This window comes from Ovis canadensis, chromosome 3 (genome assembly GCF_042477335.2).
Source record: "Ovis canadensis isolate MfBH-ARS-UI-01 breed Bighorn chromosome 3, ARS-UI_OviCan_v2, whole genome shotgun sequence".
Lineage (NCBI taxonomy): Eukaryota > Metazoa > Chordata > Mammalia > Artiodactyla > Bovidae > Ovis > Ovis canadensis.
Window position 1 is genome coordinate 119,181,641 of NC_091247.1, and position 24,233 is coordinate 119,205,873.

Sequence of the window (24,233 nt, forward strand, 5' to 3'; positions counted from 1 at the left end):
GTTATTTTCTCCTTTTCATTGATGACGTCACGAAGTTGTCAGAGGAGGGTGGGGATCCAAACCTAGTTCTGATCACTGTCTTTGCTTCTTGCAGTTCACTCTACATCCTTTTATTCTTGGGGCTCCCCAGTGGTGCAGCAGTAAAGAATCTGCCTGCAATGCAGGAGACCTGGATTTGATACCTAGATCAGGAAGATCCCCTGGAGAAGGAAATAGCAACCACTCCAGTATTCTTGCCTGAGAAATCCCATGGACAGAGGAGCCTGGCAGGTTATAATCCTTTTGTTCTGATAGCTACCAATTATTACTTTATATCTGTCTATATTTTAACTTATTGACTCAGTTCTGAGTTCTTTGTAGACAAGAACTTAATTATAGAAAACAAAGTATTTGTTCCTCACATGTCAGCTATGAAAGCGAGCAGCATTAGTATATTCAGGACACAAAAATCTATGCATGCTGTTAATTTTCCTTTTGTATATGGAGCCTAGGTTGTGTAGTGTGCAAAGGATCTGAGGAACTTCCTCGAAATTTCTTCTGTGCTTTCATCTCAGGTGTTTCTGCAAGTCCCGAATCATTTAATGATGACTTCCAAACAGAATAGAAAATATAGGATGAAGCTATTAAAAATTAAGCAGTAATTAAAATAGATACTTTTGATTTTCTTTTTTCGCAAAAATATTTTTTCTATTTAAAGAAATTAAGAATTTCCTCTTCAGTTGTTTTTTAGTTAATATCACTTAACTAATTTAATTTGTAGAAATATGTTTGTGTAAAAAAAAAAAAGTTGAGAATTCCATGGTGATTCAGTGGCTAAGACTCCATGCAGGAGGCCTGGGTTTGATCCCTGGGCAGGGAACTAAGAGTTCTGCATGCTGCAACTAAGATCCCACATGCCGCAACTAAGACCCAGCACAGCCAAATAAATAAATATTTTTAAAAATTGTTGTCATACACACACTGAAAGAAAACAAGTGATTTCCTCTTTACCTTGGTATAAGGAAAGATATGTCTACTTATGACTCAAAATCCAAAGTCAATAAAAGAAAAAAAATGATAATTTGGATACCACACACACAGAGCTCATGGGATAAAACACCATTAGCAAATCAAAGACAACTTATGAACTGGTAGTAAATATTCACAACGTATGCCACAAACAAAAAGCTTCATACATCCTTAATGTACAAAGACTTCTGAAAGGCTGAGAAACAAAAGACTAAAACATCAAAAAAATAAATGGGAAAAGCTATGAACTATCAATTCAAACCTGCAAGTAAAGATATAAAGATGGGACTCGAGCATGAGGAAAAGAAGTTCATGTTCACCCATAATTAGGTAAATGCTAGTAAAAATAGTACTGAGATGCCATTTCTCAACTATCAAATTAGTGAAAATTAAATACTGTGGTAACACATCCCACTGATGAAGCCAGAAAGAGATAGGCACTCTCAAACACCACTGGTAGCAATGTACCTACTACAACCTTTCTGAATGGAAATTGGACAATACTTGGCTGTGTTACATGTGCTGCTTTCTTTGACCAGCAGCTGCACTTTTAGGAATCTCCTCTGTAAATACAGTTCTCTGGAAATACCTATACAAATTTATGCATTGCAACTTCAATGAGAATTACAGACTAGTGGAAACACCCAAATACCCACATACAAAAGAACGGTTGAATCAGCTATTGTATAGTCATTGAGTGGAATACTAGGCAACAGTTAGGAAAAAAAAAAAAGGGAGCATTATTGACAATTGGTAAAACCTGAAACCAATCCAAGTGTCCACTAACACATAAATGGAAATACAAAATATGATGTGTATTATTCAGAATATACAGAATATTGTTATTCAGAATATTATTCAGCCTTTAAAAGAAAGGAAAATCTGCAATATGCTAAAACATGAATGAACCTTGAGGACATTATGCTAAGTGAAATAAACCAGTCACAAAAAGGCAAATGCCGTGTGATTCCACTTACATGAAGTACTTGGAGTAATCATATTTAGGGATTAGGTCATTATTATAAATGTGTGAAGTGACTAGTTTTAAGATAATAGCAAGTGTCCAGACATGTTGGGAATTGAGACTGCATGATAACAATTAAACAACAGCAAGAAAAAATTCCCAAACCTCTCTGAAGCCACATGTAACCCCCATGCCTAACATACACTCTCTGGTGCTAATTTCTGGTCAGGTAGGCTGTCATAAGCCCTGATAAAGTTCCTTTTCTTTCCCCGAGACGAAGCTGAGGATCTGTCATTCTTAATGAACACCTCCCTATCATCCTTTTTCATTTGAAGTCATGCTACAAAAATTTAAATTTAACAGTTTTACCAAAATTTTACTGAAATAGATAATTGGAATCAGGATTAGTTTGCCATTTTCTAAAGTCTGTCTTTTAGAATATATTTGAGAAGATATCACTTTATTGTGCTATTGTAAAGCGAAGTAGAGTTCATGCTTGGCATTTAGTAGGTACTTGATGCATATTAATTGAACGAAGGAATACCTGAATTGCTTTTATGAATAATAAGAGCCATTTGTAACTAACCGATTGATCACTTGTAAACAAATTACATAGAGCTGAAGTGCTTTGAAGCAGCTCGTGCTTGTTGAAGTACTATTTGTACTATTGATTTGCTCTGAAACTCCTTTCAAACTAACATTAAAGAAAAATTAAGTCCAATATAATTTAACTTCTTAATATAAATTATTAGTGTGGTGGGTCACTGGTGATTGAAATATTTTAAAAGATTACATTCCCCATTATTAAACAGTTCTTTTTTTGATACATATCTTTATAGTATGTACAGACCCAGCATTTCAGAAAGTCAAATATAGAATAATCCTTTACAAAATAATTGAGTAGTAAATTTCTTTGGTTGGCTTTGTACTCTTCCTTCCTGCCTGCCTTTCTTCTTTTCTGTTTCCTTTCTTATTTCCATAATCATTTCTTAAGCTCTGTGCTAAGATAAATTACTCCTGAAGAATAAAAATGAGATAGGCTTAACTGTCCTCAAGTAACATTGTGTTAGAAGGGTACACGAGTGGCTATATCTCATTTGACTATATTCCCTATTTCTTGGATATTTATAGTCATTGTGATTGTTTAGACATAAAAGAGTATGTCTTTGCATTTCATTTTTATTTCTTAATGCCTAACATGAATGAGCAGGTTAAATCATTAAGTATTAAAATCTTTTCCATAATGAAATTAAGATTCTATAAAACTCTAGTCCATTTGGAAACTGAACCACATACCTTCCTTCTTCCTGAGTACTCTTCTTGAGCACTACAAGAGTACTCTTGTGCAGTGGCGTTTTGTGTATGTCAGCAGAAATAGAAACATTAAAAAAATTAGGGGCATTTTTTATTTCTACTTCATCGGTTTATCCAAATTTCGTTGATGAACAAAGGAAAACGGTTTTCAGTGTGTGACAGCAATATTCCAGTAGAGAAGAAGGAGAACCATGCAAAGCTGTGTGGGGATAGGAGCCAGTGATCTTGCACGGGTGAGGGAAACTGTGGTATTAAGAAATTTCAGATGTCAGTGCATTAATATGTCGCAGGTTTATTTCTCAGTTGTATCACTTCCTGATGTGAGTTGGGCCACCCTCCTGGGTGACTCTTCCTCAACAGTTTTCAGGAATTCCAGCTGTTTCCCTCTTAGCTACACAGATGGGAAAGACTCACACTCATTGTATTTAACCATCTAGTTCCAGAAGTAACAGCTCACTTTGGCTGTTGGTGAGAACTGAGCAACACATTCCCAATCGTGTAGCTGAGAATTGTGGTCTTGCTTATGCAGAGGAGGAGAAAACGCTGTGGTGAGCACAAGGCCTGGTTTCTTATTCACCTGTGGATATTAATACGTAAAAATAAACTGCTGAATAAAGAAAAAAATTATGTCCAAAGCAGGTTTTTTTACTGGACGCAAAAATAATACAGCCTTTCCCTAAAGGGCTCTTCGTATCTATATCCTTTAACACATCTTATTATAAAAAAGAATGCCCTCCACTGAAGACTGGTGTTTCTTTGATCTCTCTTCAAAATATATTACTAGTCTCTAGTAGAAAGTTTCCACAGTTTTATATGCTGGCCAGAATTATGATTCTCTAATTCACATAGAATTTATGATATTTTATAATATAATTTGCTCCTTTATTTGTGTCATACTGATGTCCAAAAGTTGGATATTAAGAGAAAGTAAACTATAGACTCATTTGGCTATAAAATGTCAACAAATCACAACCTAGGATCTGAAATCATGGAGGGCCGCAAACATCTCGTAACAAGGAGAATGTTACTCTGCTCAGATTATCTACAGGTTGCAGTCCACTGATCAAACTAGTAAAGGGACTTATCTAAGAAAGTGGTGGAAATTAGGAGCCAGCGTCCACAGTCTTAGAAAATCTACTTAACCCTTCTGTTTTTGAAGATCAAGTGATTGAGTTGAAACCACGTAAAATTTTTTAAAACTTCTGGTTCCAAGTTCATGAAGTACAAATTGTTTTCTTTAACATAGCATCCCATCTTCTTTCTTTTCAGTATTATATATTAGTTCAATAATGTTGCCTAACCTCTCCCTATTCTCTTCCCTCCAAATACAATAGCTCAGAACAGCAGCTATGGCACTTCCCTGGTAGCCCAGTGGGTAATACTCCATGCTCCCAATGCAGAGGGGCCTGGGTTCCCACCCTGGTCAGGGAACTGGATCCCACGCGCTGCAACTCAGATGTCACAGGACGCAACAAGAGGATCTCCCACGCCACAACTAAGACCCAGCACAGCCAGCTGGCTAAATCCATACATGTTTTTAAAAACAAACAGCAAGCATTTGTTTTCCCATTGTCGGGTAAAGCTGGGCTTGACTGAGTTTGCCAGAATGCTGTGGGTTGGATTTAGGTTTTCTCCATGTATTTCCTCTTCCTTCATGAGCCAGTAGTACCCAAGGTTCCCAGGTTCTTTCCATCTCAATGCCCTGACATTGCCCGTAGGATGGGTATCCTCGTCACACGGTTGAAGTTTTCTGACCAGCACAACGTTGCATTCCAAAGCATGGGAATTGGGGGAAGAGAGAATATTGCCACAGAAGCAGTGGCCTTTTGAAGTTATTTGAAAGGGATTTCTGCTCTTATTCCATTGGCCATAGCATTGTAAAGTGGCAGGACTTTTCCACCAGGTAAACTAGTGGATGTAGCCTTTCATTTTGAGGCCCTGTATTCAGGTAAATAAAATCTTGAGGATTGACAGAGAACAGATATTGACAATCAGCAGTCTGTACATTCAGAAAAGTTTGAACTATTATATATATATTATAAATGTATGAGTATGGGTGTGAGTGTATGTGTGTATATTATGGGGGAATGAGCATGAGTAGAAAAGGTGAAAAAAGCCCCGTTCTGCTTAGGAGAAACTGTGTAGATAACAGTCTTTTCATAGCAAGAAAATGAGATTTTTGAACTTTTCTTAGCTCATCAGCCTTCAGTATAACTTATATGATTACCTCGATAAAATGATTGTCTACTTGTTTTTGCAACAAGAAACAGTCATGTGTTTCAAATCTCCCTTATGGGAGCCTGTATTTTGTAAATAACCAAGTTCATGTACAGATTAAATGTGAGAACTTGATCAAATGAAAAGTTTGATTAAAATGACATAATAAGGCCTTGCATGTTTATAAGCACACATCATAATTGTATTTTACATAATGTGTGCTCTATCGTCTGGGTTGTGACCTGAATTATTGGAAATATCATGCATGTATGTGTTTTTCTTCTCTCTTCAGAGCTTAGAAATTCCATTTCAGAACTATTATTGAAGATCGAATTGATGTCAGCCAGGAAACTGTAACTTCCTGTCACTTGGCATTGAATTACTACATTGAGTTTTTAGACAATGAACAAATTTAGTTAAAAGATGCAAGCTTTTTTTTTTTTGACTTATCATTAGTACCTAAGAATATGAATCTTTGATACTGTTTCATCTCCATTACAGATATGGTTATTGGCTCAGAATCATATTCAACCCTCTTTTATCTTGAACTAATCAAGTCCAAACTTCCTGCTGGAAACCCATGTATGTTCTTTAAATGTGGACTGCAGAGCCAACTTATCTGATAAAGCAAATAACATACCATTTTATACAGAAATGAAGAAGAGCAGCCCTGTTGGAAGGAGCATAATGTTTTCCCCTGCTGTTTTTATTTCTCCTGTGTATCACCGGTGGGAAAGATGGGATTGTACAAGAATGTAGTTTGTGAAGCCTGATGCAAGGCAGTATTTTTTAAAAGTAATTTTCCTGAATATGTGGTATACAAGAGAAAGATTTGTTTTGTCTTTGAAAATTGGCTCGCAATTTTCTGAAAACCCACAAAATTTACATTATATCTTTATTGACTTTCTGGTTGCCAGGTTCTCTGTGACACCTAAAAAACAGTATACATTTATGTGTGCAAGGGCCTTTATGGGGCAACCAATAGTACCAAGGCTCTGTTTCATTGTGCACAGCCTAGTTCAGTGGAGCAGGAAGATGTCCTGGGGTTGACTTGATGGAGCCCAGGTCTTTGCCTGAGAGGATGAGCTGGGAACTCACCTTACGGGGAAGGGGCAAGACAGAGCCTTAAGCATCTACTTTCTTCCTGGCCCTAGAAAAATCTCTGACACATGGGAGGCTCCAGGAAAAAAAATTATATATATATATATATATATATATATATATATATATATATATATATATATATAAGAATCCCAAGGGAGAGGCCATCTTCTCAAGGTGAGGATGCTGAACTTATATTGTGATCAAGTCAGACATGTCCCAGGCTGCTCGGTATAGTGACTGTGAAGATGTAGGGACAATTTTTCTTTGTGCTGAACTGTACCAATTGCATTGCAAGATATTTATCATGTTCCCGCTCCCTCCCAGTAAATGCCAGTAGTGTCTACAGTCCATGGGACAACCAAAAAGAGCCCACTCCTCCTGGTACTTTGTAAAATGTCACTTATAGAGAGGTTCTATCCCTGCAGAAAATCACTTGCTATAGTCCCATCGTTGGTTGGTTGGTTGATTTATCTGTTGGAAATAATTTTACATTCTGTAAATTCTTTTGTTTTTATTTTAACATTTCTTATTTTTATTGTGAACTAGTTTAAGTGTTAAGAAAAGCACAATGAATAAGCATAGCGAATACACAGAATTAACACTTAATGTGTACTCAGCATCTAGCCTTGCCTCATTTTAGCATGTGGCTTTCTAAATTTTTTGAAGCCATGGGGCACTGCATCATTATTAAAGCTTTCTTTGTGGTCCCCATCAGTCTCTTTTCTGTATGCTTACCCCAGGAAAAAAACTGCTGCCTTGATTTCAGATTTTTAATTTCTTATGTGTTTTTATGATTTTGCCATATTTCTGTATATTTCTTAGTGGTATTTGTATTTATTTACATATTTTAAAACTTATTATAAATGATATTACAGCCTATTCTTGTGCATCTTCTTTACTTGATGCATGATTATGATATCAAGATTTGTCTATGAGATATGGGCGCTTTAGATTATTCATTTTAAAAGCTATACACCAGGTAATACAAATACATGCCACAATTGATTTATCTATATTTCTGATACTTGTGTATTTAGAATATATCTAATTTTTTAGAACTCAATACCAATGCTATATTGAATGTTCTCATACATATCTTTTAGTGTATGCATTTATCCCTAGAAATTCAACTTACGGGTGTGAGGATCTGCTGATGTTTAATATACCAAGTTTTGCAAGATTACTCAATAGTGCTTGCCTGTACCAACAAAGCATTGCAGGACCCACTGAAAGTTCATGAAATTTTAGTGTTATCTTTTGCAACTGCTACTATTGGCAACATTAAAAAATGTTAACAATCCTTTGTGTGGGTCATTGTTTGTTTTTAACATTTTGTATTTTCCCAGTTACTACTTTTCATATGGTAATCAGGTATCCATGGTTCCTCTTGTGGGCCTTGCCTGCTCATACGATTTTTTCCTTTTTCTCCTGGGTCTTTAGTCTTTGTAGATTTTTTAAGCCAGATTTCTGTTTTTAGTATGTATACACACACATACATATATGTATACTTTAAACAGATTTTCCCAGCCTCTGACTTTTGTATGTTACATGCTTTTTGTTGTACAAATGAAGTGAAGTGAAGTGAAGTCGCCCAGTCATGTCCAACTCTTTGTGACCCCATGGACTGTAGCGTACCAGGCTCCTTAGTCCACAGAATTTTCCAGGCAAGAGTACTGGAGTGGGTTGCCATTTCCTTCTCCAGGGGATCTTCCCAACGCAGGGATCGAACCCAGGTCTCCCACACTGCAGGCAGAGGCTCAAATGACTGAGGCCAGTTTTTATCAGTCTTTTTTATTAGAGTTAGCAGTTTTCCTGTATTGTGTAAAAAAATCTTTTTATATTAGTCTTATTTTCTCTAGGTGGAAAGCCAGTTGTCCAAGAATCAGCTTTAAAAATTGTCATTTTCCCCCACATTGGATTGCATATTAAATAATCTTTATGTGGTATTTCTATTTCTGAGCTATATATTTTATCCTGGTGGGCTGCTGTCTCTGGGGTCGCACAGAGTCGGACACGACTGAAGCGACTTAGCAGCAGCAGCAGCCTTATACTTTACTCCTTTGTTTTCTTTGACCACCCCGGGTCTTCCTTGCAGCACGGGCTTTCCTCTAGTTGTGGTGAGCAGGAGCTTCTCTGGTTGTGTGGGAAGGGCTTCTCACTGCTGTGGTTTCTCTTGTTGCGGAGCCCGGGGTCGAGGGTGTGTGGGCTTCAGTACTTGCAGCGTGTAGGCTGCGGAGTCGCAGCCCCTGGGCTCGGAGCACAGGATCAGTAGTTAAGACACATGGGCATAGTTGCCTTGTGGCATGTGGGATCTTCCTAGATCAGGGATTGAAGCTGTGTTTCTTGGCATCCGCAGGAATGATCTTTACCACTGAGCCACCAGGGAAGCCCATCCCTTTGTTCTTATATATGAATTTAATAATCCTTTTAAGTTATTAATAATAAAAGTTATACACTGAACTTTTGATTGGCACTGAATTGAACTTACAAAATAATTAGAATAAAACTCTAATTAACAGTTTATTAATAATAATAATAAAACATCTCTATGCTATTCACCCCTCCTACTCATGAACATGTTATCTATTTATATAGAAAATCTTCATGTGTTTCAATTTAAAATGAGACCATTCTATTAAAAAAAATTTTTTTGTCTAGTTGTGTCTCTAGGATATTATGGTCTATGTGTCTCTTACTAATGGAATTGGTTTTAATATTATATTTTCTTTCACTGTTTTTATTGTTGTTCCTGATACAAAGGTATATATTTTGCTGGTGTTTTGTAAATTATAGCTTTATTTCTTCTAAATCATTTCAAGATAAATTTTCTCAAACTCTCCATATAGTTGGTAATATTATATGCTGATATTTTCCCTACCCTTTCTATTCTTATTACTTTGTTTTAATGTTTTGTCTCAACATGGTGATAAGTGCCTGTGGCATAAAGGTTTATGGAACGGGTGACAGACGTTTTTATCTTATTCCTGCCTTTAGAGACTTACCATTTCATGCATGATTTTGAACTTTATATACATTTATAAACAATGCTTAGTAATGACTTACATTGTTTTAAGTTGTATATGTTGTTCAGTCACTAAGTCATGTCCAGTTCTTTGAGTCCCCATGGACTGCAGCGTGCCAGGCTTCCCTATCCTTTGCTATCTCCCAGAGTTTGCTCAAGCTCATGTCCATTGAGTCATTAAGGCCATCAAACCATTTCATCCTCTGTCAGCCCCTTCTGCTGGGATCATACTCTGTATGTTCACCATTAATATGGTCTTCTCTACTGTAGCTTTTGACTTCTTTCTATTCCTGTTTCTGTTATTTAAAATTTTCTTTTTATATTTAAATCATGAATGGGTATTCATATTTATTGAAAATAATTGTAGACTTTTTTTTTTTTTTACAGCAGTCATGCTATTCCAGTAGTTTCCTAATAGTTGTTGTACAGTGGTCGAGTCCGTTGTTAGAGGGAACACTGGAGTCACAGGTCTGGGACCCACTGACGGGAGGAGGAGTGGCGCTTCTGGCTCCAAAGCCATTTTCTACTGAAGCAACTTCTTAGCCCTTTCGGCCTTGGCTCCTTTGTGCTTCAGAAATACTGGCTGAGCTACGTAGAGATGACAGTTGGCCCTTGAGCAACATGGGTGTGAACTGTGAATGTCCACGTACTATGGACTTATTTTACTAAACACGCAGCAGTGTTAGTATAGTATCCAAGGTTGGTTGAGTCTGCATGCAGCACCGTGGCTATGGAGGGCAGCCTGTGAAGCTATCCTCAGATTTTCTGCTGTGCAGAGGGGTGGGCTCCCTTAACCCCCACTCTGTTCAAAGGGCAACTGTATTTAACAATTCATTATCAGAATTCAAAGCACAGACAATGGCCATTTCACCTCAGATTAATGGTTTAAATTCCAAAAGAAACTTCCAGTCATTTCTTAATGATTTCTGGATCTGGTTTTGTTACTCAATCAGCAGTATGGACACAGGGACTGTTGATTCTTTTTGCATTCTCTTTGCCTTGAATAGAGGTCATAGAGCCTGGGGAAAATATGTGAAATAAACTGAGCCTCTTTATTTTCTTCATTTGTAAACACAAGGCATCTGGAAAGCCTGTATTAGGATATTGAGTTCTGGATGGTTAAAAATCTCGGATGAATTTAGGCTTTCTTTGGGCAAGTACATGAATTGGGATGTATAAGCGCGTTCACCACTCCACAGAGCAAAGAAAGTAATGACCTACTGCTGCAAAAAAATGATGCAGATGAGTGCTGCAGAAAACACATAGAGGCCACACACTGTGTGATTCCACTTAACGCGAAGTTTTAAGAACAGAAAACAAATCTGAGGTGACAAAGCAGAGGAGTGCTTACCATCCGAGTGAACACAGCTTCACTCTGGGCTTTCCACGTGGCTTAGTGGTAAAGAATCCACCTGCCAGTGCAAGAGACACAGGAGACGCGGGTTTGATCCCTGGGTCAGGAAGATGCCCTGGAGGAGGAAATGGCCACCCACTCCAGTATTCTTGCCTGGAAAACCCCATGGGCAGAGCAGCCTAGCGGGCTACAGTCCATGGAGTCGCAGAGTAGGACACAGCTGAGCACTCACAGACGCACTCTCACTGCTGTGGGAGAGGGGAAATCCATACGTCTCAAGGAGTCTTGGAAACATTTTGTATTTTGATATGGGTAGTGGTTAACTAAGTGAATCATAGGCTATATTTTTAAGATTTTTGTACTTTGTGTATGATGCCTTAATTAAAAAGAAAATGGCTGAAATAAATTCAGAAAGGGCTCAACTATATGTTTTTTATAAAATACAGTTCAGATATAACATTTTTAGGTTCATAGGAAATTACAGTTGACTCTTGAACAACAAATGTTTGAACTGCACACATCCACTTAGATGCAACGTTTTCCAACAGTTACTCTGCTTTTACATGATCTGTGGATGGTTGAATCCATGGATGCAGAAGGCTGACTGTAAAGTGGCTTTTCAACTGTGTGATGGTCGCTGATCCTGAAACCTCCTTTGGTCGAGATCAACTGTATTGGTTGGAGCATGCATGTATGTAAGCATGCTCCATTTCACATGCTTGCTTCACAATCATATGAATCCGTTTATGAGCGGCTACCAGCCTGAAGGCGTTGTGTCAGGCCTTGGGGGAATCTGAGAAAGTACATAGGGCTGACAGTCCAGTGGGTGCTGAATAACTAGATAAGTGTAACGGTATGGTGGAAATCTATAAATGCCAGTAGACTCTTAGGAAAGAAGGGGTCAGTGTGTTTAGAGCAGGGTTGGGGCATAAAGTAGAGACTTTGGAAAGGAGATGGATTTGAGGAGACATTTTAACGATAAGTAGGAGTTTGTCAAGTTGGAAGTGTGGCACTTAGGGGTATGTTAATGCTCAAGCTGTAGAATGAGGCCCTGTACTCAGGAACTCTCTATTTCTTATAAAAATATAAGTTCAGAAGCGGTACTATAATGAAGCTGCAAAGTTGAGAAGGGATCATGAGTAGGGTAGAATGTTGAATGACATGCTAGGAAATTTTGATTTTGATTTTCCTTTTGGCTTTAGGGGTTAGGGAACTGTCGAAGAATTTTAATTAAGTGTCATGATTATGTTTGCATTTTTTGAGATAATTTTGGCAGTAAAACCTAAGACCATTTTGATCTTCCCTGGAGGTATGCCTTTGGTGCTTTTCTCAATTTATGTAACTTTTATGAGTTATCTCTTTAGACTGATGACTCTTAAATCCAAATCTCTATTCCAAACGTCTCCCTTTTCTTCACGCTCCGAGTAGAGTTATTTCTCTGCCCCTGGATAGAAACTTGTCTTATTTCATGTGTTTGTTCACCTTTAAATAATATAATCTTTATGATCACTTTAGGTCACAAAGCAAGTTTCAATTTAAAATTTAGAATATTTATTTCAATACATTTATAAACACATCATTACTCAAAGCTCTTCCTGTTCCACCAAACCAAGACTGGGTACCAGTTCCCCTCCTTACCACACTTCAGCCATTTGGAAAGAGCCTTCTTTTTTCACCTCCACACCCATTCGCTAGGATCTTTGTAAGGGAGGTGAGGAAGGGAGACGAGGTATAGAGGTAGAAAATTTCTTATTGGTTGCTCCTGGCTTAATGGCCAGTATTGGCTTAGTGACCTAATGGCCTAATTCTCTGTAGGACTGGGGGATTGAAAACTAACTCTTGGTTATTTATGTGAAATGTTTGAGGACTTCCCTGTTGGGTCCCTCTGATCTCACCTCCCTTGATCTGGAAAATGATCTCTCCTTGAGCATTTCAGGTCACCTGGGCTTGTCTTTTCTGCAGCCCCTATAGCTGCCTCCTGCAGGAGTCCCTTACCCATCCTGGCAAACGGCTTTTTTGAGCAGGATCCCTTTCCTCTTTTATATGGATTCAGGCAAACATTCCTACCACAAATTCCTATTCTTGTTCTAAGACAGATACATCTTTGATCTACAATCAGAGAAGACTACAATTTACTCCTCAGATGCTTTGCCCTCTCCTGCTGCCTCAGGCCACCTTACCACACTTAGGTACTGAGCTTCTGGGTTTTCTTACATGCAAGGGGACCTACAAATGCAGGGAAGCTCTCTGATGATCCCCTTAAAATCCCTGAGAGAAGCCTAGGTCAGGAAGTAGCACATGTCCCGATCACCCAAAAATCCTTTCATAAATCTCATATTCTTCATCTTTTTCATCCTGCATTTATGTGAGGGGCTTTTAGATAAATTTGAGCAAGATGTAAACTTATTAAGCTATATAAAAATCAAGCTATTTATACTTATGCATAAAGTAAATGAATTTCACTCCCAAACCCGACCACTGAATTACATTGAGTAAGAGAAGCAGAGAATTGACATGGCATACTTGCGACCTCCAAACGAGAGAATAACCTGTGAGAATTTTTTCAATATACATAATCTATTCTTTTTGAGCCAGTTAGTTTTATTATAAATGGTTTTTATTCCATGAAAGTAAGCATAAGTTGTATTAGATTCTTTATGCATTTAAAATGAACTATTAGTTACTTAGTTGTGTCCAACCCTTTGTGACCCCATAGACTCTAGCCCATGGAATTCTCCAGGCAAGAAAAACCAGTGGGTTTCCATTCGCTTCTCCAGGGAGTATTCCCAACCCAGGGATGGAGTCTGGGTCTCCCGCATTGCAGGCAGATTCTTTATTGTCTGAATCACCAGGGAATATATTTAATATTCATTTCATTCCATCCACGTGAAATTCCCTTTTATCACTGGTGTAAACTTCTCATAGGTATTCTAAGGTTTTGATGTTAGATGAAACTGAAGAGTTTTCTGGTGCTCCTTGGTTTTAGTTAAATCTGACTCCCCACTGGACTGTAAACTCTGTAAAGACAAGGACTAGGTTTGAAATTTGACTCCTTTATACCTACATGGTGTTGAGTACATATTAAGCACTCAGTGCTGTGTGTTTTAAATGTCTTTTAACACTGTAATGAAAGATAAATTAGATAACATTGGTACATTTAAATAATTTAGAGCATTAATGATACTTTGGAAATTCTATTTTATACTCCTATAAATTTGTTCAGTTGCTAAGTCATGTCTGGCTCTTTGTGACCACATAGACTGCAGCATGCCAGGCTTTCCTGACTCTCAGAGTTTGCTCAGATTCATATCCTTGGAGTCAGTGATGCTATCTAGCCATCTCATTCTCTGCTGCCTTCTTCTACTTTTGCCTTCAGTCTTTCCCAGCATCAGGGTCTTATTTCCAATGAGTCAGCTCTTTGAAGCCAACTTCTTCACTCTCTCTTACTTTCATCAAGAGGCTCTTTAGTTCATCTTTGCTTCCTGCCATAAGGGTGGTGTCATCTGCATATCTGAAGTTATTGATATTTCTCCCGGCAGTATTGATTCCAGCTTGTGCTTCATCCAGCCCAGCGTTTCTCATGATGTACTCTGCATATAAGTTAAATAAGCAGGGTGACAATATACAGCCTTGATGTACTCCTTTCCTAATTTGGAACCAGTCTGTTGTTCCCTATCTAGTTCTAACTGTTGCTTCCTGACCTGCATACAGATTTCTCAGGAGGCAGGTCAGGTGGTCTGGTATTCCCATCTCTTTCAGAATTTTCCAGTTTGTTAAATGGCAACCCACTCCAGTGTTCTTGCCTGGAGAATCCCAGGGACAGGGGAGCCTGGTGGGCTGCTGTCTATGGGGTCACACAGAGACGGACACGACTGAAGTGACTTAGCAGCAGTAGCAGCACACAGTCAAAGGCTTTTGCATAGTCACATATGACGTAGTCAAATTATGACGTAGTCAAAGTCTCATATGAAGCATATTAGACATCAGAAGAACTGTAAAGATTGGTTATTGGCCATTTGTATATCCTCTTTTTTTCTAAAAATTTTTAAAAATTAATTTCAGCTTTGCAGGAAGTGGTTGAACCAGTTACCACCTCTTTTCCCCAGTGGTAACATCTTGCATAACTGTAGCACAATGTCAAAGCCTGAAATTGGCATCAGAGATACCAGAATTGATTGATATTTCACCAGACGTATATGCATTTATGTGTGTGCGTGTGTATGTGTTGTTTCATGCAGTTTTTCACATGTATAGTTTCATATACGCCTACATTCAAGATTCAACATTGGTTCCTTACTGCAAGACTTCTTTGTATTATGCTTTGGCACCTGACCTTCTCTCTCCATCTGTAACCCATAGTAACCACTAGTCTGTTCTTCATCTCTACGATTATTTTTGGAGTGCTGTTAAAATATTTTCTATTGTAACCTGTCTTTGCTTGATTTTTTGATGTTTTTACATGTAATTTTACATTTAACAAGTACATTTTCCTACGCTATGGGTTGCGTTTATATTTTCTTCTTTGTACAGTCTGATGATTTTGGTCATCTGATGCTCACAGAGGACTCATTGGAAAAGTCCCTGATTCTGGGGAAGATTGAGGACAGAAGGAGAAGAGGGTGTCAGAGCATGAGATGGCTAGATGGCATCACTAATACAATGAACATGAACTTGGGCATACTCTGGGAGATGATGAGGGACATTGGGTCACAAAGAGTCGGACGCGGCTGGGTGACTGAACAACAGCAACAACAATCTAATAAATAAAGTTCTTGATTTTAATATAATCTTATTTATAGTTTTTCTTTATGTTTAGCGACTGTTGTCTTGTTTAAGAAATCTTTCCCTTCCCTCAGATTATGAAGGTGTTTTCCCATAAGCCTTATTGTTTTGTGTACAGTCCACCTGAAGTTGATTACTGATATGAAGCTGAGGTCAAGTTTTATTTTTTCCCTTATGAATATCCAATTGACCCAGAACTCTTGCTAAAGGCTTTTTCCCCAGGGCTTTGTAGTTCCACCTTTGTGAACTGTATATGTGTTATGAGCCCTTCTTTGGATTTTTGCATTCCATTGGTGAACTTGTCTACCCTTGTACGAGTGAAATTGTGTTTTATTTACTGTTGGTGGATAATAGGCCTTCACATCTGGCAAAGCAGATAGTTGCAACTTGTTCTTCATGAGTGTCTTGGACTTTCACGATCTTGTACATTTCCATATATATTTTACAAACATCTTTTAAAGTTATAAAAAGAAAATGGGGTTTTGATTAGTAATGCACTGAATCTAGGCATGGGCTGGCATTTCTACAGTACTGAATCTTAATTTATTAATATGGCATAGGCCTCTTTCATTTAGATATTTATTTTTGATGGTGTTTTATTGCCCTCTCATAAAGTTTTTATCATCTTTTATGAGATGCATTCCAAGATATTTGTTATTTTTGTGACACCATAAGTAGTATATTTTTAGAGTTCTGAGTATTTGTTGCTGTTATAAAGAATATAAAGGAATGTTATATATTTTTATCCAGGAAAATTGCTAAACACATTAATTTTAGTAATTTATCTCTTGATTTTTTTAGTGTTTTCTGCATGCATCATCATGACATTTGCATAAAATAAGACTATTTTCTTCTTTTTGCTGCTTTATACCGCTCACCTGCCTCTGTCTCCTTCCTCCCTCTCCTTCCCTCTGTCTCTCTCCCTGTCTTGTATTTTCTTTTCTCAATGCATGACTAGGACTTTTAGGTACAATATTTAGTAGACATCACAGTAGCAGGCATTATGTGCTATTCCTGAGCAAATGGAAAATCTTTAGCTTTTCATCCATAAAGTATGTGTTTGCTATAGACATTTTATGAATACACTCTATCAGATAAAGGATGATTGTGAAAATCCCTTTTTGGTCCTCATTTGCCAAGATTTTTTTTTTTTGATCATGAATCAATGTTAACTATGTCAAATTATATTTCTGTACCAATAGAGATGAGCACATCATTTTTCTTCCTTGTTGATGTGGTGAATTAGACTGATGGATTTTTAAATCTTAAACCAGTCTTTTATTCACAGGGTGATACCAACTTGAAATTGATGTATGATTCATTTTATACTTTACTGGATTCAGCTCGTGCGTGTTCCTTTAGGACTTTGGCTCCTGTGTCCACCAATGAGATTGGCTTGTAATTCGGGCTTCAGTAAGCATCTTTGGTTTGCTTTACAAATTCTGTGATCTTCCCTGTGTCCAAAGTGCTTCTCTTATGGGGTTTGCTCTCTTAGATAGTGATATCATCATGTGTTCTCATGATGATGTTCACACATGGATGATGCTCACGGATGTTCACACATCCATTCTCCCATCCAAGCAGTTACCAGTTCTGTCGACTCCACCTGTGCACCGTAGCACTCAGTCGGGTCATCTTTTCCCATCTGTCAGCTACTACACTTGTTCAGAATGCTATTTCTTTGATTGTTCTAATGATCCCTATAAAGTTTCTCTGCCACAAGTTTTGTTCTTTCCCACCTATTTTCCATACTTTAGTTAGATGGATTTTTAAAAGTAAAAATATATATATATTCTTTTTTGTTACATTTTTTCTTTAAAAATGTCAGTGGCTTCTCATTGAATTTCTTTGAATTTCTCAGATAGGCTATGTTTTCTCCCATGTCCAGATCCTTGCCTGTGCAGTTTCCTTTGCTGGTAACGTTCACACAGGACAGAAACTTTGTACATTGTATTTAGTAAAAATACCTCTGCTGCAGAGCAGAGGAGGTGTAGAATGAGCAAGGGTTGGCCAAAGAAGGACTAGTCAGGAAACAGTCCAGGAGCCGATTTTTCAAACATTATCTGTCTACTTTATCATATATTTTATGCTTGGCTTGGCATGTTTAGTGGTACCTGGAGGTGAGTTCTTAAAGGCAACATACCATGTTCGACTCTTGTGCTCATTTCTGGATCGAACAGTTTATGGGTCATGTCAAAAGTAAAGCCTTTTAAGTAAATAACTGGGGCGGTGAGGAACGGTTGCAGGTACAAGGCATAGTTAACCCTGCTAAAGTGATACTTAAAGAACTGTCAGATGAAAGGGGAAATTTAAAAGACATTGTGTACATTGAGGACTACAAGGATATGAATAATTACAATGTACAGACACATTCAGGAATGCAGACTTCGTTTCCAAATTAGGAAGAACAATCTGAAGCCTGGAACTACCCCAGTCTGGAAAGAGCTGCGTCCTGAGACACCAAGTTTCCTCCTGTTCGATGTATTCTTGCAGTGGCTGGTCAATTGTGTAAATGGAATTTATATATTAGAGCAGTGGTTCCAAGACTCAGGCCATATCTCAGACTAGTTAAATCACAGTCTCTGGGGATGAGACACAAGAATCAGTTGTTTCTGAAGCTTCCCAAATAATTCCAAAATGCAGAAAAAAGTTTGGAAAGTGCGCTGCATTAGAGGGAGGTTTCAACTCTTCAGTGGTTTTCTTGCATCAGAAGGGTTTAGAAAAGATGGAAAAACAATAAAAGCCAGCGTGTTTGTGAGCACTACCCTGTAGCTCCTGAACTGGCAGGGTAGGGTGGACCCCAAGAATCTATGTGATTAAGATTATTACCAGTTGATTCGCTTTTCTGGCTGGGTTTGGAAACCGCTGGATTATAAGGAGAGGGCCTTGTGTGTTCATCATCTGACAAGGCACTTAATGAACTCATTTGTGGTATCCTTGTGGACAATAAAATACATACTGTGAACTGAGACAACTGTGTCTGGGACAAAGAGTGTGTTTTGGATTCAAAGGTATCTGAATTGAAATTCTAGTCCTGTTACACTTATTTAACTAGACTTACAAAATTTACTTACCCTCTCAACCTCCTCATTGTAAAATGGAATAATAATATCCATTTTATAGATTCATTTGGAGGTTTAAATAAAGTTGTTTATGAAAAGTGTCAGTCTTGTATAATGTCTATCAGGCTCTTTTCTAGATTGTAGCTCTGTGAATGCTGAAATTAATGAGTGGGACCATAAAGCCTGTACACATTTGGTGAATGTGTGTGTTTTCTAGGTTGATTTTTTTTTTTTGCTTCAATCCTTGTCAATCCCTGGTTTTAATATTCTATTTTGGTTTGGGTATTATAATTGGTGTTTTAAAGGCCCTAGGGTTAAAGAATAATGTCGTTTATTCCCATTCCTATTATGTGAAATATAATCCATGCCTACAGTTTTTTTTCTAAATTGGACATTTCAGATAAATTTTTTTCATTAATTGTACTATAAATAAATGGTGGGCTACTAGAATTAACTGTGTGCCTCTTTTTTTATTATAGGCTTACAAGAACTGTAATTATTCATTAAAATGGAAAACTCTGAAGAAAGAAAAAGATAGCAGTTGCAGTTAAAATTCCTGGATGAATATTTTGCTTTTGAGAAGTCTGCATTTAAAAACGATATGTTGATTTGGAAAGTCCGGGGAGTCAGTTACAAAATCCACTTTTTCCATTCAATCAATGGATTTTTTCATCATTCCTTGGAGCTGATGAAATTCAGAGATGGTGCGTGATGGGAAGTGTTTTCCTAGTGATTGCATCTTGGATTAGCTTGCTGCTTTTTTGAAGATATTCTATTGTGAAGGGCAAGAACCTAATGTGATGGATTTATCTTCAGAGATGAGCAGACATGGGAAGAACCCAGTGAGTCACAAGCTAGAAGATCAGAAAAAGGTAATACAGATACATTTCCTTTTGCTTGGTCACTTTTTTTTTTTTTTTTTTTTTTGCTTACACAGAAGACTGTAAGTTGAAAATGAATGTGCTCTGAGAAATAGCATGCTATTTCATGAAAATTAATCCTGCCATGTAGCCAAGTGTTGCTCTGGGCCTGGATTTCATTATCAGCTAGTGGTTTAGTTTCTAAAGTCTTCTGAATTCATCCATCCAATGGGTTTGTAAAGGATTCTACTATGTTTGCTCACCCCTGACTTGATTCTGTTCATAGTAACATGCTGGTCTGACTGCATGTGAACAGTTTTCTCAGATCCAGATGAAGTGAGAGTTGTGGGGCATCTCTGGAGTAACGGAGCAAGACAGAGTTCTACAGGAGAACAAGTGCTTTGCTGCTGTTAACTCTTCGAAGGCTTAGTTGGCATTTGAAATTCTCTGGTTTCGTGTCCTCGGGGCACATCAACCTCTTAGTTTTCCACCTAGCCTAGAGAGAGAGTCATGAGCCAACTGTGAGCTATGGTTTGCCTCTTCATGTGTGATGTCCAAGCAACTAACGGAAAATATCAAGAAAGGACTGAGCTAATATATATTTTTTAAATGGGCTTAGAGAGCTTCTGAGAGGGAAGCTGGGAATTGATCCTGAGGGCTGCATTTCAACCTCATTTTTCTACCTTTTGAGAAACTCTTACCTGCTAAACTGTTGTACTGTTGTGGGAACCATCTAGAGAGCACTTAGCAGAAGGGTCAGGGATGGTCCCCGGGAGAGGAAGCCTACTCTTAATGAAATGCATTCTCTTTTGTGGTGCCTTTCATTGAATCCATTAGTATAGAGAGGCTTGTGGGAACCCAGGGGCTAAGGCACAAAAGCAAGGAATAGCGAGATAACAGAAAGATGTTTAGTTAGAGCTGGATTTCAGGACACGATTAAGGTCTGTTTTTACATCTGTCTTGGAAATTATGTACTACACACTTTGTACTCCCAGAATGCAACTAGCTCTTTCACAGTTTTAGAGGTAAGAAATTTAGAAGAAGCCAAGAAGAGCCAATAGCTTATGAATTTGTTCTGATTTTGTGACCACTGCCACTACAATGGGGGCTACAGGGATCCTTTTTGCAGCAGTTTGGGCAGAAATGGATGGATTATTTATGCCCAGTTTGGGCTCTCCATGAAGACTACCTTCAGTATAAGTAAGTCTTGGAAAACACTAAGTATTGTAAAGTCCAAAATGGCTGGAATCTGTTTTCAATTCATTGTGGATATAAATTCCTGCACAAACAAGTGTGTTGCCAAGAATGCTGTTTGTGTTTTAAATGGTCATCATTTTTTTTTCCCTTGCTCTTTAGCAGTAAGGGTGTTAATCTGAAAAAGTTGGCAAGGTAAGTTTCTGTCTAAAACATGCTCTTCAAATTCTTAACTACAAAGGAACCACTTAATCTGTTTCCTCTGTCCACATTTCTAAAAATGTCTTTCACACTGATGATAAAATTTTGCCGACTGTATCGGACCAGTGAGGAATGTGAATGACAACTACTGCCTGCCATGTCAATAGACCAAGGGTGTTGCAGCTGTCAACCCTCTGGCACTACAGCAGATGGTGTGTACCTGAACAGACTCAGGTACGGTGTGTACCCTGAGGAGATGTGTGTACCCTCAGGATGAAAAAGCCCAGGATGCTGGCCCTGATGGTGTGTACCCTGAGGAGACTCAGGATGAAAAAGCCCAGGATGCTGGCCCCAGATAGCTGAGGTGCATATCAAAGGAATGATTCCAGTGAGCCAAGACTCTTGCCTCCTCCTATATATTTAGAAAAGCACTAAATTCCTTAACTTCAGTATTTGGTTTTCTTTAATTAATGATAATCTTCCGATATCCTGACTACCTGGTCTTTGTTGCAAAAACTCCTTCATATTCTGACTCCTCCCATAGCTTTTTGAAACAGTCACTTAGAGCTATCTGAGAGGGTGTGTCCTAGGCTTAAGTCTTCAGTTTTGTCTGCTCAAATAAAACATAAGTCTCAAGTTTTAGGTTTTGAATTATTTTTCATCTGACTAGAGGAAAATGAATTCAGTTCACTTCAGTCACTCAGTCGTGTCCAACTCTTTGTGACCCGTGGACTGCAGCACGCCAGGCTTCCCTGTCCATCACCAGCTCCTGGAGCTTGCTCAAACTCATGTCGATTATGTCAGTAATGCCATCTAACCATCTCATCCTCTGTCGTCCCCTTCTCCTCCTACCTTCAATCTTTCCCACCATCAGGGTCTTTTTCAGTGAGTCTGTTCTTTGCATGAGGTGGCCAAAGGATTGGAGTTTCAGCTTCAGCATCAGTCCTTCCAATAAATATTCAGGACTGATTTCCTTTAGGATGGACTGGTTGGATCTCCTTGCTGTCCAAGGGACTCTTGAGTCTTCTCCACCACCACAGTTCAAAAGCATCAATTCTTTGGTACTCAGCTTTCTTTACAGTCCAACTCTCACATCCATACATGACTACTGGAACAACCATAGCTTTGACTAGATGGACTTTTGTTGGTAAAATAATGTATCTGCTTTTTAATATGCTGTCTAGGTTGATCATAGCTATTCTTCCAAGGAGCAAGTGTCTTTTAATTTCATAGCTGAAGTCACCATCTGCAGTGATTTTGGAGCCCCCCCAAATAAAGTCTCTCACTGTTTTCATTGTTTCCCCATTTATTTGCCATGAAGTGATGGGACCAGATCCCATGATCTATCTTAGTTTTCTGAATGTTGGGTATTAAGCCATCATTTTCCTTCTCCTCTTTCAGTTTCCTCAAGAAGCTGTTTAGTTCTTCTTCACTTGCTGCCAGAAGGGTGGTGTCATCTGCGTATCTGTGGTTATTGATATTTCTCCGAGAAACCTTGATTCCAGCTTGTGCTTCATCCAGCCTGGTATTTCGCATGATGTACTCTGTCTATAAGTTAAATAAACAGGGTGACAGTATACAGCCTTGATGTGCTCCTTTCCCAATTTGGAACCAGTCTGTTGTTCCATGTGCAGTTCAAAATGTTGCTTCTTGACCTGCATACAGATTTCTCAGGAGGCAGGTCAGGTGGTCTGGTATTCCCATCTCTTGAAGAATTTTCCATAGTGTGTTGTGATCCACACAGTCAAAGGCTTTGGCATAGTCAATAAAGCAAAAGTAGATGTTTTTCTGGAACTTGCTTGCTTTTTGGATGATCCAGTGGATGTTGCCAATTTGATCTCTGGTTCCTCTGCCTTTTCTAAAACCAGCTTGAACATCTGGAAGTTCACAGTTCACATACAGCTGAATCCTGGCTTGGAGATTTTTGAGTATTACGTTGCTAGCGTGTGAAATGAGTGCAGTTGTGCATAGTTTGAGCTTTCTTTGGGACTGGAATGAAAACTGACCTTTTCCAGTCCTGTGGCCACTGCTGAGTTTTCCAAGTTTGCTGACACATTGAGTGCAGCAGTTTCATAGCATCATCTTTTAGGATTTGAAATAGCTCAACTGGAATGACATCACCTCCACTAGCTTTGTTCCTTGTGATGCTTTCTAAGGCCCACTTGACTTCACATTCCAGGATGTCTGGCTCTAGGTGAGTGATCACACTGTCATGCTTATCTGGGTCATGAAGATCTGTTTTGTACAGTTCTTCTGTGTATTCTTGCCACCTCTTCTTAATATCTTCTGCTTTTGTTAGGTCCATACCGTTTCTTTCTTTTATTGTGCTCATCTTTGCATGAAATGTTCCCTTGCTTGGTATCTCTAATTTTCTTGAAGAGATCTCTAGTTTTTCCCATTCTATTGTTTTCCTCTATTTCTTTCCATTGATCGCTGAGGAAGACTTTCTTATCTCTCCTTGCTGTTCTTTGGAACTCTCCATTCAAATGGGTATACCTTTCCTTTTCTCTCTTGCCTTTTGCTTCTCTTCTTTTCTTATCTATTTGTAAGGCCTCATCAGACAACCATTTTGCCTTTCATTTTCTTGGGGATGGTCTTGCTCACTGCCTCCTGTACAATGGCATAAACCTCAGTCCATAGTTCTTCAGACACTCTATCAGATCTAATCCCTTGAGTCTATTTGTCACTTCTACTGTATAATCATAAGGGATTTGATTTAGGTCATACCTGAATGGTCTAGTGGTTTTCCTTACTTTCTTCAATTTAAGTCTGAATTTGGCAATAAGAAATTCATGATCTGAGTCACAGTCAAATCCCAGAGGCGGAGAGACAGGCTTGTGACAGCCAGAACTGGAAGGCAAGGGGCTACTGCAGTCCTAGCCCCAGAGATGGCCTCCTCCACCAAACTGAGAGCAGGCTCCCAGTTGGTAACCAAGTCTTCCTGGGAGCCTGGACAGTTGACATCTGCTAGGAGGGTCACGGCCTGAGATCAGCTCCCCAGAGAAGACAGATGGCCCACCTGAGACAGTGCTTTCTCGGGGTACTGGGAAACTGGGCAGCTGGGACTGGGAAGGTGATTAAGATGCACAGTCCACCTGGGACACTGCGTTCACCAAGCACCTGGTCACCTGAGCTGTTCAGACCTGGGAAC

The 24,233-nt window shown here is 38.6% G+C and overlaps 1 protein-coding gene across 2 annotated transcripts in view; it reads left to right on the forward strand.

The window, feature by feature from the left end:
• Window positions 1–24,233, forward strand: part of NAV3 (neuron navigator 3) — a 902,370-nt gene that overhangs the window by 264,014 nt on the left and 614,123 nt on the right. For both annotated transcript variants that reach the window (XM_069584096.1, XM_069584098.1), the window contains one exon: window positions 19,307–19,699. In XM_069584096.1, the coding sequence (XP_069440197.1) occupies window positions 19,628–19,699 (72 nt within the window). In that variant the 5' untranslated portion in view covers window positions 19,307–19,627. Of the gene's footprint in view, window positions 1–19,306; window positions 19,700–24,233 lie in introns of those variants that run through there.